The 13,197-nt window shown below is 40.9% G+C and overlaps 1 protein-coding gene across 12 annotated transcripts in view; it reads left to right on the top strand.

The window, feature by feature from the left end:
- The window catches only part of LOC149128148 (uncharacterized), a 60,108-nt gene extending 48,530 nt beyond the window's left edge, over positions 1-11,578 (top strand). For 8 of the 12 annotated variants that reach the window (XR_016229472.1, XR_016229475.1, XR_016229479.1 and 5 more), the window contains 2 exons: positions 7,533-7,624; positions 7,829-8,493. Coding sequence is in view for 4 of the 12 variants with exons in the window: in XM_089326547.1 (XP_089182673.1) it covers positions 7,533-7,616 (84 nt within the window). In the remaining 8 variants the exon portion in view is untranslated. Of the gene's footprint in view, positions 1-5,543; positions 5,695-7,532; positions 7,625-7,828 lie in introns of all 12 variants that reach the window. The other 4 variants (XR_016229474.1, XR_016229478.1, XR_016229476.1 and 1 more) reach the window with 2 other exon arrangements.
- Positions 11,579-13,197: the final 1,619 nt, after the last annotated feature.

The raw sequence follows: 13,197 nt of genomic DNA, 5'->3' as shown, positions 1-13,197 counted from the left end.
CAGCGCCCCACTGTGCAGCCTCCCCGCACAGAATCATAGAACAAATGGCTTGGGCAGCTGCTCTGAGTCATGTGTGAAGGTGCTGCCCAGTGAGGGGCCACCAAGCCATGAACAGGATAGTCCTGGAGGTACCTTAAATCTCCTGCTTGGCTCACCATTTGTTATCAGACAGGTCCCCCTGATAGCATACATTCTATTACTCTTTCTTTTTTGACAGGCAGAGTGGACAGTGAGAGAGAGACATAGAAAGGTCTTCCTTTCCATTGGTTCACCCCCCAAATGGCTGCTACGGCTGGTGCGCTGCGGCTGGCGTGCTGCGCCGATCCGAAGCCAGGAGCCAGGTGCTTCCTCCTGGTCTCCCATGAGGGTGAAGGACCCAAGCACTTGAGCCATCCTCCACTACCTTCCTGGGCCACAGCAGAGAGCTAGACTGGAAGAGGAGAACGGGGACAGAATCTGGCACCCCAACTGGGACTAGAACCCGGGGTGCTGGCGCCGCAGGCTGAGGATTAGCCAAGTGAGCCACGGCGCCGGCCATACACTCTATTGCTCTTATAAAAACCCAGATTTATCTTCTGAAAAAGAGAATATTTGTTCTCTACTGTCATGCAAGAGAAAGGGGGCAAGTCATGTTGAGGCCCATATCAGTTTCCGCATAAAGAGAACTATTTGGGAATTTATAGTTAGGGTAATTTGGATGGAACTTGTTGAAAGAAAGCAACAGAACTAATAGGTGCCCAGGAAAGGGATGAGAAGAGTCCTTTGAGCAATCATGTCTTTAGATACACCATATGTTGAAAGATGGCTACTGAAACCTCATCAGAGGTGTGTCATTTAGCATTATAATGAACATAGGGTAACTCTCCAGTTGAGTTGACCTGCTCAGGCTCCAGTTACAAGATTGTCTGCAGCCAGTTCTATCCAGTCTCATGAGTGGCTCTTGCAAGATAGCTCAGCAGATTTTTTATTATTTGCAAAAGCAAATATTACAAGATTTCAAATTTCTATGCAACTAGTAGACAAGTATTATGTGCTGTTAGCATAGGCATTCTCCTGAATGCCTATGCTGTTATGCAAGGGGAGAAGGATCTTCTGTTGTCCATTCAAGCCTATATGTTAAGAATAAAGAGAATTCCTACACACATATGTCTGTGTGGATTTGGTATCAGGGTAATACTATCCTCTTAGTGAGAATTGGGAAGTATTCCACCCTCTACCCTTTTTTTTTCCTTTTGGAAGAATTTATAAAAAATTGTTATAAATTCATCTTTAAGTGATTGATGGAATTGACCCATGAAGCCATTTGAGCCTGGACTTTTCTTAGTGGAATGTTTAAAAATTATTAATTCAATCTCTTTACTTGTTGTAGATCTACTTAGATTTTTTTGTTTTTCCTTGGGTCAGCTTTTTTTTTCCCCAGATTTATTTATTTTCTTGAGAGGCAGAGTTACAGAGAGAGGGGGAGACAGAGAGATCTTCAGTCTGCTGGTTTACTCCCCAAATGACCACAACACCTGGAGCTAGGCCATTCTGAAGCCAGGATCCAGGAACTTCCTCAGGTCTCCTTTGTGGGTGCTGGGACCCAAGTACCTGGGCCACCTTCTACTGCTTTCCCAGGCCATCAGCAGGGAGCTGGATTGAAAGTGGAGCAGCTGGGATTTGAATTGGTGCCCTTATGCGATGCCTGCGCCATAGGCAGATGCTTAACCTGCTATGCCACAGCGCCTGCCCCTTTGAGTCAGTTTTGATAGCTTATGTCATTAATAGAATACTGAGATGCCAGCATCTCATATGGGCACTGGTTTGAGTCCCAGCTGCTTCTTTTCTGATCTAGTTCTTTGCTAATGTTCCTGGGAAGGCAGTGGATGTTGGCCCAAGTATTTGGGTCCTGCACATATATGGGAGGCTGACAAAGTTCCTGGCTCCTGGCTTTCATCTGACCCAGCTCTGGCCTTTGCAATCATTTGGAAAGTGAACCAGAGCATGGAAGATTTCTCTGTCTCTCTCTCTCTTTCTTTTACTGTCTCTGTAACTTTGCTTTTCAAATAAATAAATAAATGCTTTAAAAAAAGAATTAACTTTTGGTTTTTTTGATTTTCTCTATTGTTATTCTCTCTTCTATTTCATTTATTTTTTTGCTAATCTTGCTACCTCCCTTATTCTGCTTGCTCCAGATTTAGCTTGCCCTTCTTTTAACAGTGTCTTAAACTGGAAGATTAGGTTATTGGTTTTGAGTCTTTTCTTTGTTAATACAGATGTCTACAGCTTTAGATTTCCCTTTAGGCCCTGCTTTACTTGTTTCTCATGAGTTTGGATATGTTATATCATTTTACTAATTCCTTTCATTTTCTAAGTTCACCTGTGATTTCTTTGATCCTTTGGTTATTCAGAGGTGAATTAATTTTCATGTATTAATAAATTTACCATATTTCTTTGTGTTACCAATTTCTAATTTCAATCTGTGGTCAATAACATATCTATATATTATTTCAGTCCTGTTGAATTTATTGAAGGTTGATTTATGGCCTAACACGGTCTATTCTGGAGAATAGTCCACATTTGAGAAGAATGTATATTCTGCTGTTTTGGGCTAGAGAGTTCTGTAGGTATTCATTTTGTATAGCTAGTTTATAGAGTTCTGCAAATCTTCTGTTTATCCTCTACCTAATTGTTCTACACAATGCTGAAAATGCCATTTTGAAGTTTCCAATAATTAGTGGTTGAGGGAAACATTCTTTGTTTCTCTACACACTCACATAAAACTTTAGATACTAGATGTGTGGGTCTTTTCTACACCAAGCAATTCTCTAACTCGGAACACAATTGGGTGTCCTACAACTTATTTCTACTCTGAATCTGTTTACCTGGGGTTGATATTGCATCCTATAGGTTAGTATTTTGGTCCCAAAGACTTCCAGATGCCAACTGCAAGTTCAGGCCAGTGATACTAATGCCCAACCAGCTATGTGTCAGGGGCTCCCTGATTCCCCCTCAGATTTGATAATTTGCTGGAATGGCTCAGCAAAGATTTTAAATTTACTGAACTCAAGAAAATGCTTTATGTACAGTTACTGGTTTGTCATAAAAGATACAATTCAGGAATAGCCAGATGGAAGATCTGCCCAGGGCAAGATATGTGGAGGGAACTTCCATGTCTTCTGTGGTGAGCCACTGTCTCAGCACCCCTTTGTGTTCAGCAACCCCAAAACATCAAATCTCATTGTTCAAAGTTTTTGTAATGTTTAATTGAGTTACTTCAGAGGGTGGGGCTGAAAGTTCCAACATTGTAGTCACTTGGACGTTTTGTAGAGCAGCCCCATTCTGAGGCTCACCCTGTGTCACTTCATTAGCATATACTCAAGTGAGATCAAAAGGGAGTCATTATGAATAACAAGAGATATTCCTTTCAGAATATTGTAAAGCTTTTAGGAACTTTGTGCAGGAAGTAGGGACCAAATATAGTTGTTATTATATCACAGTTGTTGGTTGTCTATTTCTGTCCTGAATTTTGGCAGTTTTGCATCATGTATTTTGGGCCTTTATTAAGTACATATTCTTTTATAGTTGTACCTCCCAGATGTATTGACCCCTTTTCCATTATAAAATGTATCCCTTTACCTTTAGTGACATTTTAAAATTCTACTTTGTTTACTATTAATATAGACTTTTTAAAATTTTTGGCTGCTTTTCCTATAATGTATCTTTACTGCCCTTTTACTCTGAACCCATTTGTGTCTTTGAATCAAAAATTTGTATCCTGGGGGGCTGACATTATGGTGAAATGGGTAGAGTGTCCACCTGCAGTGCAGGCATCCCATATAGGCATCTGTTCGAGTCTCTACTGTTCCACATCTAGTCCAGCTCCTTGGTAATGCATCTGGAAAAGCAATGGAGGACGGCCCAAGTGCTTGGGCCCCTGCATCCATGTTGGAGACCTGGAGGAAGTTCCTTGCCCCTGGCTTTGGCCTGGCACAGCCACAGCTATTATGGCCATTTGAGGAGTCAACCAATGGATGGAAGATCTTGCTCTCTCTCTCTTTCCCTGTAACTGTGCCTTTCAAATAAAATATGAAAAAAAAGTTTGTATACTGGGGCTGGTATTGTGGCACAACTTGCAAATCAAAGTGCTGGTTTGGGTCCTGGCTACTCTGCTTCCAGTCCAGATCCTTGGGCTGGTGTTGTGGCATAGCAGGTAAAGCCATTGCCTGTTACACTGGCATCTTATATGGGCTCTGATCAAGTCCTGGATGCTCCACTTCTGATCCAGCTCCCTGCTAATGTAACTGAGAAAGGAGCAGAAGATGCCCCAAGTTCCTGGGGCCCTGCACTCACATGAGAGACCCAGAAGAAATCGCTGTCTCCTGACTTTGGCCTGGGCCAGTCCCAGTCCTTGCAGCCAACTGGGGAGTGAACCAGCAGATGGAAAATTTCTTTCTGTCTCTTCTTGCACCCTCTAACTCTTGCTTTTTGAGTAAATAAAAATTAATCTTAAAAAAAAATTCTAATTCCCTGCCATTGAATCTGGGAAGGAGTGAAAGATGACCTGAGTACCTGGGCCCCTGCCTCCCATCTAGGAGACCAGGATAGAGTTCTTGGCTCTTGGCTTCTGCCTTGTACAAACCTGGCAGTTGAGGGCATTTGGAGAATGGAACAGTGAATGGAAGACCTCTGACCTTCCCCCACAAGTCCCCTACCCCGGCCCCTGCTCTCATTGCTCTTTCACATAAATCTTTTTTTTTTTTTTAAAGATTTATTTATTTATTTGAAAGGCAGAGTTACAGAGAGGCAGAGGCAGCGAGAGAGAGGTCTTCCATCCGCAGGTTCTCTCCCTCAAATAAATCTTAAAAAAGCATATGGACAGGAGCCGGCACTGTGGCATAGTGGGTAAAACTACCACTTCGGTGCTGGCATCCCATATGGAGGCCGGTTTGAGTCCCAGCTGCTCCACTTCTGATCCAGCTCTCTGCTGTGTCCTGGGAATGCAGCAGAGGATGACCCAAGCCCTGGGGTCCCTGCACCCATGTAGGAGACCTGGAAGAAACTCCTGACTCCTGGCGTCGGATCGGCTTAGCACCGCCTTTGCAGCCATTTGGGGGAGTGAACCAGTGGATAGAAGACCTCTCTCTCTCTCTTTTTCTCTTTTTCTCTCTCTCTGTTTCTCTCTCCCTGCCTCTGCCTCTCTGTAACTCTGCCTTTTAAATAAATAAGTCTTTTTTAAAAAAAGGATGTAGACTTCAAAATTAGATTAAAAGTATTATATACTATAAACAACATATAATTGGATCTTGTCTTTTCAGTATGATAATTTCTGCCTTTTAATTGTTAATTCATTTACATTTAATGTTGTTATCGATATACTGTGATTTATGTGTCATTTTACTTTTTATTTCCTATATGTCTCATGAGATTTTTGTTCCAGTTGTTATCCTTCCCAGCTTTTTTTTTTTTTGCATTAAACATTTTATTTATTTATTTGAGAAGCAGAAAGACACACACACAGAAAGAGCTCCCATCTAAAGGTTCACTCCCAAAAATTCTTGCAGTGCTGCAGTGCTCAGTACTAGGCTGGAGATCAAGTTAAGAGCTGAATATTTAATCCAAGTTTCCAATTACTTGAGCCAAAACCTGCTGCCTCCCATGGTCTCCATTGCTGGGAAGTTGGAGTCAGGAGCTGTACCCAGGAATTAAACCCAGGTACCCTAATGTGATACAGGGGTGTTTTAACTGTTAGGTGAAACACTTGCTTCTATAAGTATTTTCTAGTTCAAGATTTTAATTAATTCATTGATTTTTGTTACCATATATTTTTGAGTTATCTTCTTAGTGCTTTCAGGCTTAGAATAAACATCACAACCTAACAAAGTCAATGTCAGATTTATGCTAACTTAATTCTAGTGAGATATTGAAGAACTATTCCTATAACACCTTATTCTCTATTTCCTTTTCCCCATTTGTGTAGTTATTTTTATATAGACTATAACTATATATTAGAATCCCCAAGATTTATTGTAATAATTATTACCTTTTATAATTTTATCTTGTAAAGAAATTGCTAGAAAAAAGGAGAACAAGAATATATTTATAGATTTTGTTATATTAAGTCTCTTTTTTCATATTAACTTTCTTATTTACTATTTTTGGTTCTCTTGCCTTGTTCCTGAGGATTTGAGTCACCATTTGATATCATTTCCTTATCCCACTATAGCTTTGCTCCTATCCTCTTTTGTTCTATCGTTTAAAAATATATTACATTTGTAATGTTATAGGCCCAATTATGCAAAAATATGCATATTGTTTTATATAATTGCTTTCAAATCTGTTAAGAGATGAAAGGAGGAAAAATATGCATTTTCTCAACTTCAATAATTGCATAACTACCTTTACTGGGGTTCTTTGTTGATTCATGTGTATTCTGTTTATCATCTGGGATTATTTGCTTTAAGCCTGAATAATTTCTATTATTTCTTGTACAATGTTTCTTCTAGCAACAAGTTATTCAGTTTTTGGTTTCTATGGATGTCTTTCTTTTTTAAAATTTTAATTTCTTCATTTTCATTTTATTTGAAAAATAGACACAACAGAAGAGAAAGATAACTGCCATCCACTGATTCGCTCCCCAGATGCTCACACAAGCAAAGGATTATCCAGGCTGAAGCTAGGAGCCCAGAACTCAATCTGGGTCTCCCATGTGGGTGGCAGGGACCAAGTATTTGTACCTCATCTGCTGCCTCTCAGGGTGTGCATGAATATGGAGCTGGAATCAGATGCAGAGGAGTTGGGACTCAACCAGGCACTTTGATATGGACAGTGGTAGTCCCAAATAGCAACCTAATTACTGCACCAAATGCCTGCCCCAGGATGTATTTCTTTTGTCTTCAGTTTTGAAGGATGTTTTTGCTGAATGTGGGATCCTTGTTGACAGTTTTTCCTGTCTACATTTTGAGTATGTTGCAGCACTTTTTCTGGCCTCCATTGTGCCTGACAAAAAGTCACCTATTAGACCTATTGGGATACCCATATATGTTTTAAGCAGTTTTTGTTTTTGTTGCTTTTAAGAGCACCCCATGGGAGACCAGGAGAAGCACCTGGCTCCTGCCATCGGATCAGCACAGTGCGCTGGCCGCAGTGCGCTGGCCAAGGCGGCCATTGGAGGGTGAACCAATGGCAAAAAGGAAGACCTTTCTCTCTGTCTCTCTCTCTCACTGTCCACTCTGCCTGTCAAAAAAAAAAAAAAAATAGATTTACCCTTTAGCTTTGATTGTCAATATTTTACTACGATGCATCTCTCTTTGTATTTATTCTATTGGGGGTTTTGAACTCCTCCACTGTGTAAATGAATGGTTTTCATTATTTTGGAGACATTTTCAGCCATTATTTCTTCAAAGTTTTTTTTTCCTGCTTCTTCCCTTCCTTCCTCCTCATATTCCCATTATGTATATTTTGTTGCTCTTACTGGTATCCGTATTTCTCTGAGACTCTGTTCATTTTTCATTTTTTAATCTCTCCCCCTCTCTCCTTTTTTCATATTGCAGGATCTGTTCAATCTATTCATGAATTTGCTGAGTCTTTCTTCTGGCAGTTCAAATCTACTGAGGAGCATCATTTGTGAATTTTAACATTTCAGGTACTGTACTTTTCAACTGTAGATATTCGATTGGTTTCTTTTTCTGTATCATCTGTCTCTATGGCATTCTTTTTTTTTTTAACATTTTATTGAAATACCCTATACATACAAAGTGCACATACATGTACAGGTTATTGGTATACTTTATTTGATGAGACATTGGCATCATTCCTCGCTTTACTTCTTTTTTTTTTTTTTTGACAGGTGGAGAGAGTGGACAGTGAGAGAGAGAGAGACAGAGAGAAAGGTCTTCCTTTGCCGTTGGTTCACCCTCCAATGGCCGCCGTGGCTGGCGCGCTGCGGCCGGCGCACCGCGCTGATCCGAAGCCAGGAGCCAGGTGTTTCTCCTGGTCTCCCATGGGGTGCAGGGCCCAAGCACTTGGGCTGTCCTCCACTGCACTCCCTGGCCACAGCAGAGAGCTGGCCTGGAAGAGGGGCAACTGGGACAGAATCCAGCGCCCCGACCGGGACTAGAACCTGGTGTGCTGGCGCTGCAGGTGGAGGATTAGCCTAGTGAGCCGCGGCACCGTCCTGCTTTACTTCTTTAATCATGGTTTCCTCTAGTTCTTTGAACATATTTGTAATGGCTGGTGTGAGTCTTTGTTACATCTCTATATAGGGCCCTTTCACCGATATTTTTATTATTTGCTTTTTTCTTTTTGTGTATGTTATGCTTTCTTTTTTTTCATAATTTCGTCTCTGAATCTCAGCTTTTTAGATGACATATTGTAGCAATTCTGGGTATGGACAGCTTCTCTCTCACACTTCTTCCACTCTTGCCTCAGGCTTATTTTTGTCTTGATTGCTCATTAATTTCTTCAGTGATTTTGCAGGACTTTTTTTAAAAATAAAGATTATTTCTTCTTCAATGTCAAGCAGCTGATGTCCACTCCTCAGAGGGCACAATCTTGGGCATGTGCTCAGCCACCTTGGGGTGAAAATGCTGTATCTGGGTCCTCTTTGGTGTAGCTTTCCTTGATTGCTTTATTAAGTTTTCTGCCTCTGTTGGTATCATATCTAGCTGTTAGTCTCCAGGAAACATTGGTTGCTCTGTTCTTTTCAATAATCCCCTGAAGACAAAAATTCCTCCATGGTCCAATCCAGCCAAATTCTGCAATCCAATTAAATTTTGATCCCTTTGCATGGACAGGTTTTTTTTTTTTTTTTTAAGATTTATTTATTTATTTGAAAGTCAAAGTTACACAAAGAGAGAAGGAGAGGCAGAGAAAGAGAGAGAGAGAGAGAGGGCTTCCATCTGCTGCGTTACTCCCCAGTTGGCTGCAAAGGCCAGAGCTGTACCGATCCGAAGCCAGGAGCCAGGAGCTTCCTCCAGGTCTCCCACGCAGGTACAGGGGCCAAAGGACTTGAGCCATCTTCTAATGCTTTCCCAGGCCATAGCAGAGAGCTGGGTAGGAAGTGGAGCAACCGGGCCTCGAACTGGTGCCCATATGGGATGCCAGCACTGCAGGCAGTGGCTTTACCTGCTATGCCATAGCACTGGCCCCATGGATAGGTTTTGATACTAGTCTTTGAGATTTTTCTTACCCTGGGAAGGCTCTTTTTTTTTTTTTCTTGATCCCTTTTTCTCTCTGGTAAACTAGCTGGCCTTTGATTTAACTTGTTTCTCTTATGGAGCTATCAGCCTCCTTTTATTTGCTTATCAGTAAAGTCTCTATTGTTTTAGGATTGGTGTTTACCACACTGTTTCAAATTAAGCCAGTTCCTTTGCTGGATGGTTTTTAATCCCTCCATTGGCTCTATCTGTAGGCAAAATCTCTTGAGTCGTTGCCCCAGTGCTAGGAGTAAGGAAAGTTGCCTGTTTCTCTCTGAGTGACTTTCTTGCTTTATGAGCTGTATTTTGGGCAAGGAAGTAGCCTCTGGTCTTCTTAGTTTGCTTCTTGTGACAGAGACCAACCTGTCATGAGTGGGTGCAGGTGGTTGGTAATCACATATTCTAGGCCTGCAATGCCAGGGAGGGAGCTGCTACCCTTGAGTGGGACTGGATAGAGAAGGGATCAGTCACCATGTTGGCTATACTCATCTATAATCTAGCCTCTGTCACAAGGAGCTGGGAGTTAGAGGGTGAACAGTGCTAGCAGCAGGCACATTCTGTTGAGACATGTTCATTTCCATAGTTATATAATATGTATTCCATTAACAGCTGTTAAACTGAGGTTTTGAAATGTCACTCCAGTTAACAGAATTCTAATGAAAAGGACATGACGTAACATTCTTCTCAGGTTCCTCAAAACAATAAGTGTCATTTAAGAAGCACATTGAAAGTTCTTCCTGGGTTATTTCACAGACTGATTGGGGCTGGTAGGGGAGGGGAACTCCTCCTACTTTACAATTTAGATAACTGAGGATGATGTTTTTTCCTTTTATAAAAATTATTTATTTGTTTATTTGAAAAGCAGACAGGTAGTAAGAGAACCTCCTACCCTCTGATTCACTCCTCAGACACCTAAAACAGCAGGGGCTGGGCCTGGAACTAGAATTCCATCCAGTTCTCCCATGTGGCAGGGATCCAAATACTTGAGCCATCATCTGCTGCTTCCCAGTGTGTGCATTAGTAGGAAGCTGGAATCAGGAGTGGAGCTGGGACTCAAACCTGATACTCTGAAATAGGATGTGGGCAAGCCAAGCAGCATCTGAACCATTGTACCACATGCCTGCCCCAGGAAGATGTTTTTCCAATGGAATAATGATTGTGGGGAAAGAGCAATTTGGGGAGATAGAAGAGCTATTTGGAGGAATTGGGCTTACTATGCCTCTAAGGCATCTAAGTGATTATTTAGTGGGTGGGTAAATATAAAGATTTGTGCGTTGGGGGATCTTTGAGTGGAAGTTACTGATTTAGAAGTAAGTAACATAATAATGGTGGCAATATATGAGAGAATAACTATGATCAAAGGAGAAAGTGAATTTGTGGTAAAGGAGTCATAGGGTAGAAGGGACAAGGTATTACAGTGTGAAGAGATAATGAAGATCAAACCTTAGGGACCAAGAGGCACTAGAAGCACAAAAAATCTCAGGAACACTGAGAAGGAAGAATTTCTAGAAGGAAAGCAAATGGATAATAATGTTTAGTTCTGAAGATAGGTTAAACACACACTTACACACGCACATGGCATAAAAACAGAGTTAAGTGTTGTGGCCATCCAAACCTTATTGAGAATTGAGTGAGTAGGTTTCATAGCTAGGAGATTATTTGTGACTGTATAGGATAGGGGATTGCTGCAGGTTGCTAAGTTAGTTAATTGTGGTGAAGAAACTGAAGAATGGAATACAATCTACTCCCTCAAAAGCTCAAATGATTTAAAAAAGCTGAAAAAAGAAAAATTTTGAATGAGAAAGAAAGACAAGCTATACTATCACCTAATCTACTGGAAATCAAGCTGCAAGAGAACAGGTGAATGTGTTTTCATTTTAAAATTTCTTATTCTCAATATATTTGGCCTAATATGTAAAAGCTCCACACACTGTGTTAAGGAAAAAACAAAGGGGCCATGGGGTAGGGTGGAGAGTGAAGGAACAAACAGGAAAGAAGGTTGAATGATCTAGTATGTTCTGCGTTCTATGCTCTCATTTTTTTTGGACTCAAACTTGCTTGGTTCTGCTGTACTTAAGACAATGATTGGCTAGCAACTTTCTGGTGTGAACAGCTCATTATCTATGCCCATAAGTCATGGGTTAGGAACCTTTTCAAGTTGCATATTGAGAATGCTATGGAATCACCCTTCTAATATGCAAAGCATTATTCTGAAGCCTGGGAAAAATGCTCAATGAAATAAACATCTCCTGATACTTCTCTCTTTGCCTTCTTAGCACAAAATAATCTCTCTGTACTCCAATTAAATCCCTCAGTCACTTCCAACCATTTGTTCCACTACCTTTCCACACCTGAACAAATGATTTCCTATTAAAATCATGTTCAATTGGCCTTCGCTTAAATGAGAAATTCTCTGACTATACCTGCAGAATTTAAAATTTTTATTTATTTAAGTTACCTGAAAGGCAGAGAGAAAGAGAGAGAGAGAGAATGAGAGAGAACCTTCCATCTGCTGGTTCACTCCCCAAATGCCTGCAACAGTCAGGGCTAGCCCAGGCCCAATCCAGGTCTGTCATGTGAGTGGCAGGGACTTAACTACCTACAGGTAGTCTCCCAGGTTATGCATTAGTAGAAAGCTGGAATGGAGATTGGGGGGTGGGACTCAAACCTAGGCACTCATAATGGGATGTGGGCGTCCCAAGTGGCATCTTAACTGCTGTACCAAATGCCTGTCTTGCCTACAGATATTAAAAAAGAATACTGATGATAGGGTCTCACTGAAGATCAATTAAATCCAAGCCTTTCAGCCTCATACCATTTAAAGCTCCTTTGGACATTCTAATGCTTGGTAAGGATTGAGAACCAACTACCTAAACTCTTGCATGAACATAAATTTTAATTATGCCTCCAAATAGTGTTTTTTTTCCTTGACAAGGTGAAAATGGTCATTAACTTTCATTAAACTTTCAGGAGTGAAATATAACATCATATTTTCTGAATTTGTGGAAGTGCTCTTACCATATACCATAGAATTGCCCCTTCTGTGCCTCTAACACCAGTTAAGTAGATAGATAGAGCCGGAAGTATCCAGGCTTGCCAGGCCAGAACTCATCTCAAGGGAGAGGATGAGTTTTCTGCATTATTGAGAGCAGAGGCAGCACACTCTGAATGGATCTCAAGTTAATAGACTACTTAGAAGAAGTTAAGTTCCTGGAATGAGGTGCCACTGGCTGAATAGGTCTGTGTTATTTCTTTGGGAGCTTAGATTCTTGGCATCTTCTGGAAATCTTTGTACTGTTCCAAATCTAAGGGAGTGCTGTTCAAAGTTTAAAACCATTTTTCTACCCAGAATGATATTTTCAAATGAAATTCCACACAGAAGCCGGTTATAGAGTTGGATAAAACTGTAGTTGCTTTAGTTGAGGCAGAGTATGGGGCATCCCCACTCCTGGATTTTGGCTCCTCCCGAACTGCCCTGAGGTACTTCTGAATTGTTTTTCCCCAGGAACACAGATTGCAATCACATTAGGATGAAAACAGTAATAGCAAAGGTGAGGGAACAAAAGATAACATTAGAAGAGTCATTAGTTATTTTGTCCAATAGAATGACAAGGACACTCTTTTTTAGTCAAAGTTATAGAAACCTACATGTTATAGAAACTTCTCAGAACTCTGAGAAGTGTAGAAGCAGCATCAAGGAAAGGAGACAAGAGCAAGGAAAAAAAAGAGAGAGTAAACAAAATAGTAATAAAAGAAACTAACATAAGAGTGGGAATAAGAGAGGGAAGAGATGTGCAATTTGGGACATGCTCAAGCTGACTTACCTCAAACAGTAGAGTTAGAAACATACCAGGGGACTCCAATTTAATCCCATCAAGGTGGCATGTACCAATGCCATCTCACTAGTCCAAGTGATCAATTTCAGTTCACAATTGATCATAATGAAAGGACTAAGAGTCAAAGGGAGCACATAAACAAGTCTAGTACCTGCTAATACTAACCGATAGAATAAATAAAGGGG

This window comes from Oryctolagus cuniculus, chromosome 2 (assembly GCF_051225735.1).
Source record: "Oryctolagus cuniculus isolate XC-2025 breed Fujian yellow rabbit chromosome 2, ASM5122573v1, whole genome shotgun sequence".
NCBI classification, from domain to species: domain Eukaryota; kingdom Metazoa; phylum Chordata; class Mammalia; order Lagomorpha; family Leporidae; genus Oryctolagus; species Oryctolagus cuniculus.
The sequence above is the reverse complement of the archived record's forward strand: the minus strand, read 5'-3'. Positions and strand labels throughout refer to the sequence as shown.